Consider the following 17,770-nt stretch of genomic DNA (forward strand, 5'->3'; position numbering starts at 1 on the left):
TTGTAGAGGTTAGTTCTCTGATATTAAATATCTCTGATATTAAATAATAGAATAGTCTCTTTAAGGTTTTTGTCCACTCTTGTTTTGTATATTTTATTTCCCCTCCCCTAGTTGCTGTGTAAATTTTCTGATCTCCTTCAGTTTAAGGAGCTCATTTTTAGATGGTCTCCATTACCTATCGGTGTTGGGTAATCCAAGAGAATAAAATTTCCTGTCTAATCAATTTTTATGTTATTTTAACTCTATGTTTTAAGGTTCAAATAGACAGCCTCGCCCCCCAAATTTGCCCATACCTCAAAGGTGGCCCTGCTTCTGATATTCACTGACTGTGAGACCACGAAGGAATCCCTGGACCCAAAGAAGAGTGGAGAGAGTCCTGGGCATGACCTTGGGCACATCACTTCCTTGGCCTCAGTTTCCTTGTCTGTAAAATAAAGGGGGTGGACTAAGGGTGTTTCCCTCCAAAGACAAAGAGACTATCCTATGAAGCAATGCTATGCTTATGACTTGGGCACAGTTAGGACCTCTGTATGTGGCTTCCCTGTTTGGGGCAGGTCAGAACAGCTGGGCTACACTAGACTGGTCACCGGGGCTTAGCCTGATACAGGAGGGGCCAGTCTCTAGGAGGAAGGGCCAATGAACATCCTTCTAGTCAAAGTCAGGTGAAATGGGGGTTGGGGGTTGGGTGGGAGGAACAGTTCAGAGGTCTTGGTCTGTTCCCTTAGGTCTTGCTGCTCCGTTCAGCTGGAATTGTCCAGTTCCCCCTTGGCTCTGCCCTCCCCATAAGACCCCACCCGTTGGTTGACTGCCCTCTTTTATTTATTCACTACCCTGGCTTCAAATGATTCCCATGTGACTCTAGTGAAAGAGAAAGAAGGGCTAAAGATTCCTTCTTCTCAGATCCGGCTCAGATCTCTTCTCCAGCTCCCGGATTTGGCTCTATGAGTTTTAATTGCAGAGTCCGAGGTACAGTTCTTGCCTGATTTGGGGAAGTTTTCCATCTGCACTAAGAGGCCCTAGAGCCTGGGGTCAGAATGGACCAGGGCCCAGGAATAACTGCTGAGGGCCCTTCTGGAGAAAACAAGAGTAATGGGGAAGCCCCCCGACTGAAGGGACTATGGAAGATCCTACCAGAAGGCTTTTTGGCAGAAGTCTCGAGTCTCTTCAAACTTTCAGGACCCCTGGTAAGAGGACAAAGCTGGGGAGGGGGGAAGAGGACGTTGGAATCCCCATCTCCCATCACCTCATGATATTCTGACCTGGATATAAATAGACCATTAGAGTTGAGTGGAGACCTTAGAAATCATTTAATCCAACTCTTTAATTTTCCATATGGGGAAACTGAGGCTGAGAAAGGTCTTTGAAGTCACAGGATGGTAAATATCAAAAGGGGAGAAGCTTTCCTCCCAGGGACAACCCCTAAATGAGGTGGGAGACAAAAGGAGAGGAAGGAAGGCAGGGATGGAGTCCATCACTCCCCTACTCCCAACCTAGATGCCCCTTCCCACCACTTTCTATAGTGGCATCAGAGAGGGTCTGTGTCACAATGCATTCACCTGCGTCCTTGGGAAAGGAGAAGATCTTCAGCATCCTCCAGCCAGTCTCTCTCCCAAAGTCCCTATCATCACTCTGGTGTTGTGAGCAGGACCTCTCCAACTAAGCCTTCCCAAGGGACTGAATTTATCACCATACAGTAGAGCAGGGCACCTAAGGGACGGGGGAACAGAGGTTCAGATTTAAAAGCAGAAAGACCTGATCCAGCCTCAGAGCCTTCCTAGCTGCAGGACTTTACTCATCAGCCTCAGTTTCTTTAGCTGTACAATGGACACCTACCTGTGCTGTGAGGATCCAATGAGATGCTATTTGCAAAGGACTTTGTAGATTAGAAAGTCTACACTGTATAAGTCCTGGCTATGATTGTGCTTGTGATTATAAAAAGAATTCCAAGTCATCAGGGACCCTTTATCCTAGGATCTTTTCTTCTCCTTTCTATTATCTCTACTGATTTTTTTTTCCTCAGTCACCAGTGGATGACATTCATTCTGTGTCTGTATCTCAAGTTCCGGGAGGGGAAATGGGTTCTCCCAAAGCTGGTGGAGAGCCCTCCCTGAATCTCATTTTTGTCTCCATGACCCCCCCCCCCCACTGTCTAGTTTGAGCTATGGTACCTAGTAGGTGTTTAATAAGTGTTGGTAATTGAAGTGAGTGGAGCCCAGACCTGTTGGAAGTGCCCAGGGAGGAATCTATCTGGGAGCATCCATCAGGCCCACTTAGTATAGTGGAAGTGGAATTTTGCCTTTGCTTGGACAAGTGATTTCCCTTCTCTCTGCCTCAATGTTCTCTTCTTAAAAATGAGAGGATGACGATCTCTACAGTCCCCTCTAGCCCTAAGTCTGATGACTCTTCCCCCCAGGACTCAGGGAACTCTTGACTTGTCTCTTAGTCCAAATGAGATCATATTTGGGGTGTGCCCAGTGTCTCCCAGACTTTTTTTGACCCGCGCTCATTGTCTTCCCCCTTCCCTCTAGTTCCTGTACCAACTGTTGATCTTCATGATCTTTGTGGTGAGCACTGTGTTCTGTGGGCATCTGGGAAAGTTGGAATTGGCCTCGGTGACGCTGGCGGTCGCGGTGAGTGCTCTGCCCTGGTCACTTGAGGGGAGAACGTCCCTTCTTAGAGAGAGGCTCTCATTCCTCAGCATCCATCAAGGGACACCCCTAGTCCTCAAGGGACCTGGCCCTGAAACATCTATCCAGATCTAGCCTGAGAAGACCTACTACATAGGACTGAGGACCAGGGACAAGGGGCATCTGCCCAACTTCCTCTTAGAAGTCCTAATTTACTCTTTCATGAGACTTTCCCATCCCTTCAGCCCCTAATGCCTCCATCCCCCAAGTATTAATTAATTAATTAATTAATTTATTTATTTATTATTATATCCGTGTGGGGTAGCTATATGGGGAAGTAGATAGAGAGCTGACCCTGAAGTCAAGAGGACCAGAGTTCAAATCTGAACTTAAATACTTACTAGCTATGTGACCTTAGGCAAGTCACTTAACCCTGATTGCCTCACATCCAGGGTCATCTCCAGTCATCCTGATCCATAGCATGGAGGAGAAAGTGAGACTGGTGATTTAGTACAGCCCCCTCCTCACTCAAATACAATTCATATGCTTGTCATGACATCACCTCCCTGATGTTATGGTCTTCTTTGAGAACAAAGGACAAGCATCATTATATTTATATACAGATTAGATAGATAGATAGATAGATATAGATATATAGATATATATTTCCATGCTAGAATATAAGCTCCTTGAGGACAGGCAATAGTCCCTTTTTTCTTTTTTTTTCTTCCTCCCAGTACCTAGGGATTAATAAACAAGTGTTGATCTCTTGACTGATTGATGAACTTTATGTTTTCTCATTCTAGTTTGTCAATATTTGTGGTGTTTCAGTTGGTTATGGCATGGCCTCAGCTTGCGACACACTGATGTCTCAGGTAGGAGACGGTTTCTGGACCTGGCTTCACTTTAGTGGACACTGAGGATTATACCTCTCATTTGTCTCAGGGAAGAACCAGAGAAGTCGTCTACTGCTCACCTCTCTTGATTTAAATGTTCAGAATCGAGTTAATTAGATACCTGTGACATGAATCCAGGCCCCCTAGAAATGAATTCGTCCACAAATTAGAAGATTGGTGTGGATAATAGACCACTAATGCCTTTTTAGGCTACTTAGAGAGAGGTTGAGGATTGGAAAATGAAGGCTGCTGAACTCAGAGTCAGGAAGTCCCATCTCAGATACACCCTGGTCCTGTCACCCACTTCTCAAACTCCCAGGAGGTTCTCGGAGTGATCTGAATTTCTTTGTTGACAGTTTCCTTGATGAATAAAACCACAGGCCTATCTGACAAATAGAAACAGGCCACCAGAACTCAGGAGGGGGCTGTCCAACCATCTTCTCCCCTGGTCAGATCAAAACTATGGTCAACTTTGGTCACCACATTTCAGGAAGCACTAGAAGAACATTCATAGCGATAGAACAAGAGTCTGGGTCATGTGAGAAGGAAACTAAGATTCTGGAGGAAAGAAGAATTGGGGAGGTGGGAAGGGAAACTGTTTCCAAGGACTTAAGGGATTGTTGAGCAGACCAAGAATGTCAAACACAAATAGAAACTAGTCATAAGGATCCCTTGGCTTATTGACTTAAATAACCACAGCATAACAGTATCTATGTTTTACTGTATTTTTTAATTGTTTTATTCAGTATTTCCCAATACCTTTTTAATCTGGTTCAGGTCTCACTGCAGAGTGTTGACCGAAGAGTAGCTTGATACCTCTGGGTATCAAGAAGCTAGAGATATTTGAAAAAAAGAAGGCTTAAAATGCATTGGAGACTTCTTAGAGTATTTCAAAAGGACTTTGGTAAAAAGAGGGATTCATTTTGTTTTGCTCTGGGCCAGCAGGCATTACCTCATATGTGGAGCAGTGTTTACAAGTGATCAAAAGGCCACTTCAGGCTTGACCACAGAAAATTTCTTAACAATTAGTCTCTGCTTAGGAATTTCAGGAGGCCGAGAGAGCCCTAACAGGGAGAAAGTCCTTGTGTAGGAGGGTTCAGTTCTCATTTCATTATCCTTGGATCCTGTTCTTTTGGGTAGTCACACAGATACTCGACTGTCCATGGCCATCTGCTCTGTTCTACCCTCCACCCCGCTCCAAAGCATTTTCTCCATCAGGGGACTGAGATTCCCATTTGAGATATTTCTTTAGTCTGAGATACTAAGTCTCTAGAAGGCTGAACCCAAATAGGTTGTTTGATAAATGGAGAGAATACATTTGCCCTTCAATACTCAGAAAGGCATCAGCACACACCAGTAGAATGTAGGCTCTTGGAGGGTAGGAGTTATTTTTGGCTTTTATCTTTGTATTTCTAGAGAAGGTTCCTGATCTCTTCAGCTTCCAGTAAAATTACCCTCTGCCCCCTATTCAATATGAAATATGGAAGGAAAGAAATTCTAGTTTTTGCTGTGCATATACACCTAAGAAGTAAAACAAAAACATTAATTTTCATAAAAAAACCTACTCCGTAGGTAACATTTTTTAATATCATAAAGCTATTTGATGTAAAATTTTTCATGATCAAAATAACTTTGGGGACATTTCAATAGGATAGTGAAAAGTAAATTTGGCAAATACCAAATATTCCTCCCTACTAGCTTCTTATCTATCCCAAGGGGGATATCTATTCCTACCCTAGAGTTAGCATCTTGCTTTGTATATAGGTGGTGCTTAATGAGTGTTCATAGATGAATGAATGAATGAATGAATGAATGAATGAAGGCTCATTTTAGAAGCTTGAACCATGAGGGAACAGAACATGGAAGAGAATGAGTTTGTTTTCACAGATATAATGGAGTAAAGGAAGACAGAACCCAGAACATGTGGGATGAGGAAGCATGAGGGCACTGCTCCCCTGGATGCCACCCCCCCCAAAGGGATTTTGCCTACTTTGCCAGATCCAGATTGGAGCTGGTAGAATTGTTTAGGATGTCTACTTGAGTTGGAAAGGGAATAATATGTGCCAGATACTATGTTATATGCTTTATAATTATTATCTGATCTGATCTGATCCTTAGAACCACCCTGGAAGGTGGGTGCTATTACCACTCCCATTTTATAGATAATGAAACTGAGACAGAGGTAAAGTGACTTGCCCAAGGCCACACAGCTAATAAGTTTTTCAGATTGGATTTGAACTTAGGTCTTCCTGCTCTGTCTGCTGAGTCACCAACTATCTCTGGTTGAAGCTTTTGCCACTGCTCACTAGTTCCACTCTATCTCCATATTTCACTTCCCAGAGGCTGTTCCATTCTCTTTCTCTCCTTCTTAGGCCCCTCAACTATATTTACACCCCCATATACTTGTCCGCTTATTTCACTGAGAATAGAGGACCACAATGCTTTAAACTTCTTCATCAAAATGTCTCCCCATTTCCATTCAATTCAACATTTATAAAGTGCCTTCTGTATACGGAGCTTGCCTTCACTCAGATCTTTTCCAGATGAACTGCAGGCAAGCTACACCCACCCTATTTTTTATTTGTAAAATAGGTTTCTGAACACCAACAGGTTTTACATTTATCCTTATAATAAATTCTATCTTATTAGATTAACCTAAAGTTCCAGATTTCTTTAAATTTCAACTGTCATCTAATATATGAGCTAGATGGCTTAGTGGATAGAGTTCTGGACCTGGAGTCAGGAAGACCCAAGTTCAAATATGACTTCAGGAATTTACTAGCTGTGTGACCCTGGACAAGTCACTTTACCTCTGTCTGCCTCTGTTTCTACAACTGTAAAATGGGAGTAATAGTCGCATCTAGCTTGTAGGGTCTTTGCTAGAGATATTATTTGTAAAAAAAACTTTTCCCAGTGCCTGACTTGGTAGACATTTTACAAATACTTCTTATCCCCCTCCCCCAATTTATATTATTTGCAAATATGATGAATGTGCCTTCTAGGCCTTTATCGAAGTTTGACAAAAATGGTAAATAATGATCAAATAAGATAATAAATCAACAAATGAGAGATAATAAATACAGTAATAATAAAGTTATAAATTATAAAGTAAAATATAATTAAATATAGAAATAATAAATAATTAAACTAAATAACATGACAGCAAATAAAAACCACTCCTGGTGAGGAAACTCCCTCTGCCAATGCAGATCAGCATCTGCTTTGCAATTTATAGTCTTATGATGTTATCTAAGAACATTGAGAGAAGTGACTTGCCAAGGGCCATCCAGTCAGGAGATGGAATTGGAACCTTGGCCTTCTTGCCTCCAAAGCTGACTCTGTGTTCATCCATTCCTTGATTTCCTTTAGGGAAGGAAGGAAGGAAGGAAGGAAGGAAGGAAGGAAGGAAGGAAGGAAGGAAGGAAGGAAGGAAGGAAGGGAGGGAGGGAGGGAGGGAGGGAGGAAGGAAGGAAGGAAGGAAGGAAGGAAGGAAGGAAGGAAGGAAGGGAGGGAGGGAGGAAGGAAGGAAGGAAGAGAAGAAGGGAGGAGGAGGGAAGGAAAGAGAAGGGGAAGGAAGGAGGAAGGAAGGAAAGAAGGAAATTCATACCATGACCTGTCCTTTTCCTAAAAATGAATTTAAATTGAAATCATTCTTTTTTTACCTCTCCATTTTTTAGTGTATTCCTTCTCTTTCTCCTTCAGAAAAGAAGGGAGGAAAGGGGACAGAGAGAGAGAGAGAGAGAGTTGGTAACTGAATTTTTTAAAAAGGGAATAAAACTCACTAACATAAATAAAAAAAATATGACTTTACATCTATGTCTTCACAAAGAAGCTAAGAAGATTCCTGTTCATCTTTCTCCTTTAACTCCAAGGTCAGGTCATGACTTGTTCTGGATGAAGCCATTCTGTCTCTTTGTAATTAGCATGTCCCTTTCTATGTGCTCACAAACCAATCTCTTAATTAAAAGGATCTAGAATCTTCCATTCCCCTATCACATTCCATGAGACTCTGGGGCTGAAGTTGGCATCTCCCCTAGTGGCATCTCCAACATGGGACTTGAAACATTGTTCACTGTCTTTTCAGTCAAAATAAGTCCTAGCATTTGCTGTGCATATACTCTTTTTTTTTTTTCAGGAAGAAAAATGTATTCATGCCACACTTTTAAGTTGTATTAACAATATTAAAACTGTCTCCATCACTTTCTTAAGTCAAAACAATCAAAACATGAATAAATCAAACCCTAAATTGTAGTATTTGTCTATTTCCAAGATATAAATACTCAGTCTGAAAATTTAACCATTCGCTGATCTGGTTGAAGCTGGTTCTAGCACACCTTGAGGGCCTTCAATAAAATATGGAGAAGCCGGCCATCACTTATAACAGAGAATTTCACTTCTGAATTTCACTTTTGCAAATTCACTTTGAATAGTGCTTAAAGTTTTTCTTTTTTTTAAAAAATATTGTATTTGTTTCCAATTATAAATATAATAGTAGTTTCTACCTATCATGTTTTGTAAAGTTTTGAATTTTACACTTCCCCCCCTCCCCCCCACACACAGAGGGGAGTCTGATAATCTTTACATTGTTTCCATGTGCATATACTCTTAAGAAATAACCCCCCCAAAATTAATTAGAGTGTGAAAAGGACCTTAGAAGTCAGCCCCTTCATTTTACAGATGGGGAAACTGAGGCCAGGCAGATTAGTGACTTGGCCAAGTTTACCCAAGGAGGAAAGCATCAAAGGCAGAATTTTAACTTCCTGCTCTTTGTTCTATCATGCTGTTTTCCAGACTTACGGAAGTACCAACAAGAAGCATGTGGGGATCATCCTTCAAAGGGGAATCTTGATTCTGTTACTGTGCTGCTTTCCCTGCTGGGCCCTCTTCATTAACACTGAGCAGATTCTTCTCCTCCTCAGACAAGACCCTGACGTGTCCAGGTGAGGTCCATGACCTCGAGATCTCCAAGGTCCCAACTGGGCTAGATGGGAGACACACTGTGGGCTATTCCCAGACCCAAACCTTATAGAGTGGGCTTTAATTTTTTTTTAATTTGTCATCTTTCACGTACATGGTATTCCACACTGTGCCACAATATATGGCAGATATTGTGGTGTTTTCTGAACACTCGAAGTGGTCTTGGCTGCTTGAAGGTCATGCTTGCTAAGAGCAAGTCCTAGCAGGTGTAATTAGGGTAGGCAAAGTTTGTGATCCAAAGGCCAACCTAGCATCATGGCAATGGGTCAGGGGAATTATAATAATAATAATAATAATAACACATTTAAATATAATCCTTATTCTATGCCAGATACTTTACAAGTACTAACTCATTTGATTCTGAAAACAACCCTGGGAGGTAGGTGCTATTATTATTCCCATTTTACAGGTGAGGAAACTGAGGCAAACAAAGATTAAGTGGCTCATCCACGAATCACACAGCTAGTAAGTGCCTGAGGTTGGACTTGAACTGAGGTCTTCCTGATTCCAGACCCAGTGTTCTATTCATTGCACCACCAAACTAGCATCAAATTTTGAATGCCATTTACTACCCATGCAACCTCGGGCAAGTCATTTCACTGCTATGGACTTTGGTTTCCTGATTTTTGAATGCAGTGAGAGTATTGTAGTGAATGACCTGGTTACTTCCAGTTCTCATTCTAGAATTCTGGCTTAGGTGGGGACCATCATGAGGTTGGCCACAAGAGGATGAATTTTTGACCCTAGTAACAACATTGTTTAATCAGTTACTACAAGAACTGGGGTGCATATGAGTGAAGGGTTAACCCATAGCAATGAAATCATAGATCACTGAAACGTAAGGAAGGAAAAGTAATTTGTATGATTATGACCCTTTATGGGATTTTTCAGGCTAAGATGTTGCTTTCTTTTGTTAGCTACAAGGAGGCTAGGAGAATGAATGGATAAATGGATGGATGGATGGATGGATGGATGGATGGATGAATAGATGAAAGAATGGAGGATGGATGAATGGATGAATGGTTAAATGGATAGATGGTGACTGGATGGATAGATGGATGGATGAATGGATGAATAAATGAAGGAATGGATGAATGGATGGATAGATGAATAAATGAATAGATAGCTGACTGACTGAACATTTATTAAGGAATGTCATCCCCATAAGAACTTTAAAGAATAACACTCTCTCTGAAAGACAGACTACCTCTACACAAGAGAGGCTAATTTTAAATGTAAGAGGATGATACCTCAGGACTAACTCTTTTTTTTAAATTTATTTTTATTAAAGATATTATTTGGGTTTTACAATTTTCCCCCAATCTTGCTTCCCTCCCCCCCCACAGATAGCACTCTGTCAGTCTTTACTTTGTTTCCATGTTGTACCTTGATCCAAATTGGGTGTGATGAGAGAGAAATCATATCTTTAAAGAGAAGAGAATTCTAAGAGGTAACAAGATCAGACAATAAGATATCTGTTTTTTTCTAAATTAAAGGGAATAGTCCTTGCACTTCAGATGATACTCTCCTTTGCAGACAGCCCCAAATTGTTCCCAATTGTTGCACTGATGGAATGAGCAAGTCCTTCAAGGTTGAACATCACTTCCATGTTGCTGTTAGGGTGTACAGTGTTTTTCTGGTTCTGCTCATCTCACTCAGCATCAGTTCATGCAAATCCCTCCAGGTTTCCCTGAAATCCCGTCCCTCCTGGTTTCTAATAGAACAATTGTGTTCCATGACATACATATACCACAGTTTGCTAAGCCATTCCACAATTGAAGGACATTTACTGGATTTCCAATTCTTTGCCACCATAAACAGGGCTGCTATAAATATTTTTGTACAAGTAAAGTTTTTACCCTTTTTCCTCATCTCTTCGGGGTATAGACCCAGTAGTGGTATTGCTGGGTCAAAGGGTATGCACATTTTTGTTGCCCTTTGGGCATAGTTCCAAATAGCTCTCCAGAAGGGTTGGATGAGTTCACAGCTCCACCAACAGTGTAATAGTGTCCCAGATTTCCCACATCCCTTCCAACAATAATCATTATCCTTCCTGGTCATACTGGCCAATCTGAGAGGTGTGAGGTGGTACCTCAGGGAAGCTTTAATTTTCATTTCTCTAATAATTAATGATTTAGAGCATTTTTTCATATGGCTATGGATTACTTGGATCTCCTCATCTGTAAATTGCCTTTGCATATCCTTTGACCATTTGTCAATTGGGGAATGGCTTTTTGTTTTAAAAATATGACTCAGTTCTCTGTATATTTTAGAAATGAGTCCTTTGTCAGAATCATTAGTTGTAAAGATTGTTTCCCAATTTACCACATTTCTTTTGATCTTGGTTACAGTGGTTTTATCTGTGCAAAAGCTATTTAATTTAATGTAATAGAGATCATCTAGTTGGTTTTTGGTGATGTTCTCCATCTCTTCCTTGGTCATAAACTGTTCCCCTTTCCATAGATCTGACAGGTAGACTAGTCCTTGATCTTCTAATTTGCTTATAGTATTGTTTTTTATGTCTATGTTCAGGACTAACTCTTAATGGGAATTTTAACTTGAGAGCAACAACCTAATGTTTGTCCAAACAACTAACACCTGGTAGCAATTACATTATGAAGCAATAATGACAACTGACAGAGAGAGAGAGAGAGAGAGAGAGAGAGACCAGCTAGGCTGGTTTCTCAGAGATGATATCTCAGATGCAAATAGACACTAATTTTCCATTAAAACATTTTGCCATAATGGTTATGTTTCACTCTGTTAATGGGTTTTAATTGTATAATTTGTCTTTTGTTTATAATTTACAAGCATCCTTGTGAATATTATCTCTGATTTAAACAAAGTTTAAAACCGGCCCTTTTGGGACACCCAGCTCTGCCCAGTCTCCCAAGCTGCCAAGTCTCAGTCTACCAAATACTTGGTGCTTTCTAAAAATAGCACCAGTCTCCCAGGGTTATTGTGAAGTTCAGATGAGATAATGTTTGTAAAACTTTTAGCAAAGTGTCTGACACATAAGAGGCATTAGATAAAGGATAGTTTTATTATTATGGTATCTTTGTTGTTGTTTGGTCATTTTAGTCATGTCTGCCTCATGACCCATCTTGGCATTTTGTCATTTCTTTCTCCAGCTTGTTTTAGAGATGAGGAAACTGAGGCAAGTTAAGTGACTTGCCCAGAGTCACTCCATTACTAAGATTATGAAGTGAAATTTGAACTCAGATCTTCCTATCTATACTTAACAAGTATGAGTTGAGTGTAAGCACCGAGGATACAAGGACAGGCAAAGAAAAATAACTCACCAGAATGATCCCTGTCCTCAAGAAGCTTACATTCTTCAGACCCTCAAAACAGTGACAGTGAGGAGGGCACTTGCAGGTGAGTCCTCCTCTGATAACTCAGATGAGCCTGGGCGGACGTGATCCTGAGTGCTTAGAGGCTGTAGCACAAGAAAACTAGCTGTGGTAGTTGGTCCTGCCACACTGGAAAGACTTTGAGAACAAGTCTGAATGGAGATAGACCGTGGGGTGTGCCTGTGGCGGGCGCCTCCTCCCCAGGTGGAACCCAGGGAGATGATTGTTTTAGCCATAAACAGTTCTTGAAGACCATATGGAAAAGATATCATGGTTTGGGATTCTTCTTGGAAATTTACCACTGAGGGGCAGCTGGGTGGTGCAGAGGGTAGAGCATGACCCTGGAGTCAGGAGGACCTGAATTCAAATTTGACCTCAGAAACTTTATAATTGCCTAGCTGTGTAAACTTGGGCAAGTCACTTAGCCCCATTGCCCTAAATTAAAAAAAAAAACTAATAAAAAAAGAAATTTACCACTGAGCAACAGTATGGAAAGACAAAGAAAGAGATAGAGATAGACCCCCCAAAAAAAAAGAGGCAGAAAGAGAGCCTTTCAGAAAAAGAGGCAGAGACAAGGCAGACAGACAGATACATAAAGAAAAAACGACAAAGACAGAAAGAGACAAAGATTCAGAGACAGAGAAAAGAGGCAGGGAGATTCAGAGATAGAGAGACAGAGCCAGACGATATAAACAGAGGCAAAGGTAGAGAAAGAGAGAGAGACAGAGACAGAGAAAGACATACAGAGACAGAGAGAGCTGTCATTTATTCAAGCCTTATGTGTTGTTAATTCAAAGGCTTTTCATTCCCACAGAGTGGAGGACCCCCAATATCCTTCATCCTGCCTTTAGGGCAGCAGGATCACTAAGCTTCTATGTGGATTGGCAGCAGATGACATTTGATAGATGTCCTAATTACTGCCCCCACATGGTCTGGTCTGCTTCACCCCCTTAAATGTACACATGGAAGTTGTTTGACCTTTACATTTAAAGAAATTAATTTCAATGCATAAACTGTCATAATCCTACTTCACTTCTTCTCCCTGAGTCTCTTTGGGAAGAATCTTCTCTAGGGATTCTTTGACATCCTTCTCAGGATCTAATTCATTGTTCTTTTTTTAAAAGTTTTTGTAAGGCAGTGGGGTTAAGTGTCTTGCCCAAGGTCACATTAATTCATTGTTCTTAACCTCATTCTAGTTGGTCTTTTTTTATTCAGAAATTCATAAAAATCTTTCTAGATTTTCTTTGCATTCTTCATGCTTTTTAGCCTTAACTATGTCATATTTCATTACATGAATTACATCATCACAATCGATTTACCCCTTTCCCTGTTAGACATTTAGGTGACTTCCAATTTTGCTTTTTCTTTGCTTCACAATCACAGGTAACAGCAAATACAGCTGGGTCAGTGATTGTTTTGGTCTTGGTAACACTCAGATGAAGAAAATTCCTCCCCCAATGCAAATCACTACCTCCTCTGTCTGTTAGATTCTTACAGGATTCTCTCAGCCCTTCAGAAATGACATCTCTAACCATTGTACCACTCAGCCACCAGAAAAAGCTTTGAACAGATGAACCAATGGGACAAAGTGTATGTTTAGTTTTAGTTTTGTAACTTTTAGGGAAACATTATGAGAATATTCTCCAAAAAAAAAAATCCTATGAATTTGCAAATTCCACCAGTAATGATGTATCTCTACAATCAATCAACACTGAATTTGATTTCTTTTAATTATTTTTGCCAGTTTGACTGATATGAGGCAGTTCCTCATGTTGTCATTTTAATTGCATTTTGGGGGAAGTACTGACTCTGAGTTGGAAGACCTAGTTCAAATCTTTTTTTTTAATTTTTATTTATTTAAGGTAATAAGATTAAGTGACTTGCCCAAGGTCACAGAGCTAGGCAACTATTCAGTGTCTGAGGCTAGATTTGAACTCAGGTTCTCTGGACTCCAGGGTCAGTGCTCTATTCATTGCACCTCCTGGCTGCCCCCGGTTCAAATCTTTCCTCTTTTGTTTGCTTTCTATATCTTGGGCAAGTTGTTCATCTTTGAGGACCTCAGTTTCATCCTCGAAAATGATCAAAGTTGGATGAAATGGCCCAAAGAAGTCCTTTTCCTCTCTAGACCAATGATCATCAGTGAAGTTAAGCATTTTTTCAAATGAATATTAACAATTCGAGTTTATTTTCTTCAAAATTATCCATTCGTGTCCTTTGTTTGCATTTCACAATGATATATCCATTTTATATTAAATATTTTATATAATCTTTTTATATTTATATTTTTATTTTTACAAATTTTTTTATTCATGCTGTGTATATTTATATATGCTTTGATATCTTCCTCTTTGGAATGCAAGCTTCTTAAGAGTAAGGATTGTTGGGGTGGCTGGGTGGTACAGTGGATAGAGCACCAGCCTTGGAGTCAGTAGGATCTAAGTTCAAATCTGGTCTCAGACACTTAATAATGACCTAGCTGTGTGGCCTTGGGCAAGCCACTTAACTCCATTTGCCTTGCAAAAAACCTAAAAAAAAAAGAGTAAGGATTGTTCCATTCTTTGTAAGTGTACAACCAGAGCTTCACACACTGCCTAGTATACAGTAGGCACTTAATAAATGCTTATTCCCTGATTGACAGGTCATAGTTAGGAAGATGGAACCAGGAGAGGGATCTGCCAATTATTTTAGAATTCTGTTAAATATCGTTTCTTTCTTCCCACTCCTTGTAGGATAACCCAGGAATATGTGATGATCTTCCTTCCTGCTCTTCCGGTAGGTTCCCCTTATGTCTCAAACTCTAAAGGGGGGTAGTTATTTTGCTATTCTCCCATACAATGGAAAGGAACCACCCAGATTCTAGTTGTTCCTATTTTACTGGATTTATCCTGGGTTGTTCTCATTCACCTGGAAATTCGGTGGTCTCAATGTGATGGTTGATCAGATTGTGTCTGTGCAATAGGCATCTGAATCTCAACCACGAGGGGAGGGAAAAGGTGTCCGTGTGCAGATCTCAACCCCTCAATCCTATCATGCAGTTAGGTGCTGGTAGGGGAGCTAAAAGGAAGTTGGAATGGAATGTGGGCCTTGGTGAAATTCAAAAAGGACAGCAAGGGGGCGGCTAGGTGGCCCAGTGAATAGAGCACCGGCCCTGGAGTCAGGAGGACCTGAGAGTGACTTGAGAGACTGGTGGTCTCCTTGGGTGGGTGTGCAGATGGTGTGCAGCTGCTGCACGGCCCCGGTAACATGAGAGTCTGGTCTCAAACACTTAATAATTACCTGGCCATGTGGCCTTGGGCAAGCCACTTAACCCCATTGCCTTGCAAAAACTAAAAAAAAAAAGACAGCAAGGTAGTCATTAGGGATGGTCTGGAGTCAAGACATGGAGGGTCTTGTTTATGGAACACCCAGGAGGCCAGCATCACTGAACGCCAGACTATGTGTTGGGGAATAAAGTGCAAGAAGACTGGAAAGGTAAGAAGGGGCAGATTATGAAGGATTTTGAAAACCCCTGGAGATACTAGGGAGCCACTGAGGCTTATTGAAAAGGGAGATGACAAGATCAGATTGTCTCTTTGGGAAAATCACTTTGGTAGCCGAGTGGACAGTATGACTTGAAGTGGGGAGAGACTTGAGACACACAGGTGCTATCTGAGCGAGATTAACCTGGCACCTGCTGTGTGGGAAAGAGGAGGAATTCTTGGATGAAGCAGACGGGGTCCCACCTCTTGGACTTTTGTCAACCAAGATCAGTCCTAATGTGTATGTTTCTCTCCAGGCAGTTTTCCTGTATATTTTGGAAGTGAAATATCTACAAAATCAGGTATGGTGACATTCTTAGCTTATCTAGGCCCTTGGGTGATATAGTTCACATAGCTGCCCTCCTACCAGTCCTGCCCTCTCCTGGTGCTGGTATGGTTTCAAGGGCCAATCTGAAATGTGATTCTCAAATGTGGGTCCATCTGGGCTAGAAAAAAGGGGGAAAAATTGGCTTGTAGAAGACAGTAGAGTCTCTTCTTAGCCATCCAAGGGGAAGACCCATTCCCCTACCCTTACTTAAGGTACATGCTTGCTCTCTGTTGCTTCTCAAATTGGGCAACGGATCCTCTAGTGATCTCTCACAATCGGTAAAAAGGGGCTCAGGTTGAGGGGTGGCTAGCTACCTGATGTGGTCATGGAAGGGTATAGGCTTCTCAATCCAGGCTCCTAAGCCTGGTACTCTGGGTTGGGGTGGGCACACCAGGATCACTAAATCATAGAGTCTCAATTGTACAAGGGGTGTTGGAGATCCTCATTATAGGAGAACTGGACATAGGGGTCCAGATTTGGAAGGAAGTCTCACTAGTAGGCAGGAGAACAGGTCATTGAACTCAGGGCTTCTCTACCTTCCCCAAATTCGTCCCCTCCTTCATCACTACTGCCTTCATTAAGTCACAGAGTCACATCAAAGACATAAAGACCCATTCATCAACATACACAGGCAAACAAATTGACAGTAGTACCAGGGGATACATTCTATGGTACCTCATCCCTCTGTTGTCATATCTTGCCAGACACACTCACAAAGACAAAGTCACATAGACACATGAGATATTCCTACCCAGACACAATCACGGACAGGGATGAAGACACACAAACCTTAGACAACTGTCTTAGATCCTCCTTCTCTAATAACATAGCTGCAGAAGGGGCATTCACAAAAGTCTTGGTGCCAACAAAGATTCAAAGAAGAAGAGCAAGGGGTCTGAGTATTTTGTAGCTAGGTTCCTGTTTTCTTGTATTTCAGGGCATTGTCTGGCCTCAGGTTCTCAGCAGCATCCTGGGAAATGGTGTCAATGGGTTGGCTAATTACATCTTTGTCTACATTTTGAATCTGGGAGTTCCGTAAGTAGCAACTGGGCATCACAAAGGCAGGGAGAATCTTTCTGGTACAGTGACGACAACAAAAATAATGATAATAATAGCTATATTTATTGCTATATAAAATGTTTATTGCTATATAAAGCATTCCACAAACATTCTCATTTAATCCTCAAACAACTCTGGGAGGCAGGTATTACCTACTTAGAATAGCACCTCACACATAGTAGGTTTTTAAATGACTGCTTATTGATTTACAGATGAGTAAACTGGGGCAGACAAAGGCTAAGTGACTTCCTCAAAGTCACACAGCTAGTAAGTGTCTGCGGTAGATTTGAACTGAAGTCTGTGGAGTCAGGGATAGAGGGGACGGTCTCTAATTTGGAGCACTTAGGAACAGAACCTGAGGCAGAAGGAAGGAGAGAGAGGGGAAAAAGTTTCCAATAGGAAAGACAGGGCAGGAAGTGATGGGGATACCTCTCAGGACATGGAAAACCTCACCACAAATATAATATAAAGTATGATAGAGTCCTGACTTCCCTCCTGGGTGTATCCCCAAGAGCTCAGACCCTCCTGCTTGGAGTAGAGATTCTTGGAAGGGACAAATGGGGCAGGGGCATTTCAAAAGAAGACAGAGGAGGGGAAAGGGCAGGTGAGTCACCCACAAATAACAGGAAGGATTCCTAAGATCAAGAGACCTAGAGAAGGAAAGGAACTCAGAAAACATAGGTTTGAAAGAGAATCAAGAGGAACTCTGGTTCGACTTCTGCATTTTACAAATGAGGAAACGGAGGTCCAGAGAGTGATTTGTACCATACAGGAAATAAGCAACGGAGATAGATTTTGAACTGGGACTTAGTGGATAAATCAACCAGGTCTGTTAGGAAGCTCTAAGTTCAAATCTTGCTTCAGGCCCTTAATATTTTCTTATATTTTATTTTGGTCTTCTCAAGGCAATGGGGTGAAGTGACTTGCCCAAGGTTACATAGCTAGGTCATTATTGTCTGAGGTCAGATTTGAACTCTGGTCCTCCTAACTCCAGAACTGATTCTCTATCCAC

General features: G+C 41.4%; 1 protein-coding gene across 1 annotated transcript in view; it reads left to right on the forward strand.

The window, feature by feature from the left end:
- The first annotated feature begins 755 nt into the window (after positions 1 to 755).
- Positions 756 to 17,770, forward strand: part of SLC47A2 (solute carrier family 47 member 2) — a 36,022-nt gene continuing 19,007 nt past the window's right edge. Inside the window, exons 1-7 of the mRNA XM_074189244.1 lie at positions 756 to 1,184; positions 2,529 to 2,630; positions 3,434 to 3,502; positions 8,315 to 8,463; positions 14,583 to 14,625; positions 15,629 to 15,673; positions 16,637 to 16,734. Coding sequence (XP_074045345.1) covers positions 1,035 to 1,184; positions 2,529 to 2,630; positions 3,434 to 3,502; positions 8,315 to 8,463; positions 14,583 to 14,625; positions 15,629 to 15,673; positions 16,637 to 16,734 — 656 coding nt within the window. The 5' untranslated portion in view covers positions 756 to 1,034. The remainder of the gene's footprint in view (positions 1,185 to 2,528; positions 2,631 to 3,433; positions 3,503 to 8,314; positions 8,464 to 14,582; positions 14,626 to 15,628; positions 15,674 to 16,636; positions 16,735 to 17,770) is intronic.

The sequence above is a fragment of the Macrotis lagotis genome, chromosome 5 (genome assembly GCF_037893015.1).
Source record: "Macrotis lagotis isolate mMagLag1 chromosome 5, bilby.v1.9.chrom.fasta, whole genome shotgun sequence".
Taxonomy (NCBI): domain Eukaryota; kingdom Metazoa; phylum Chordata; class Mammalia; order Peramelemorphia; family Peramelidae; genus Macrotis; species Macrotis lagotis.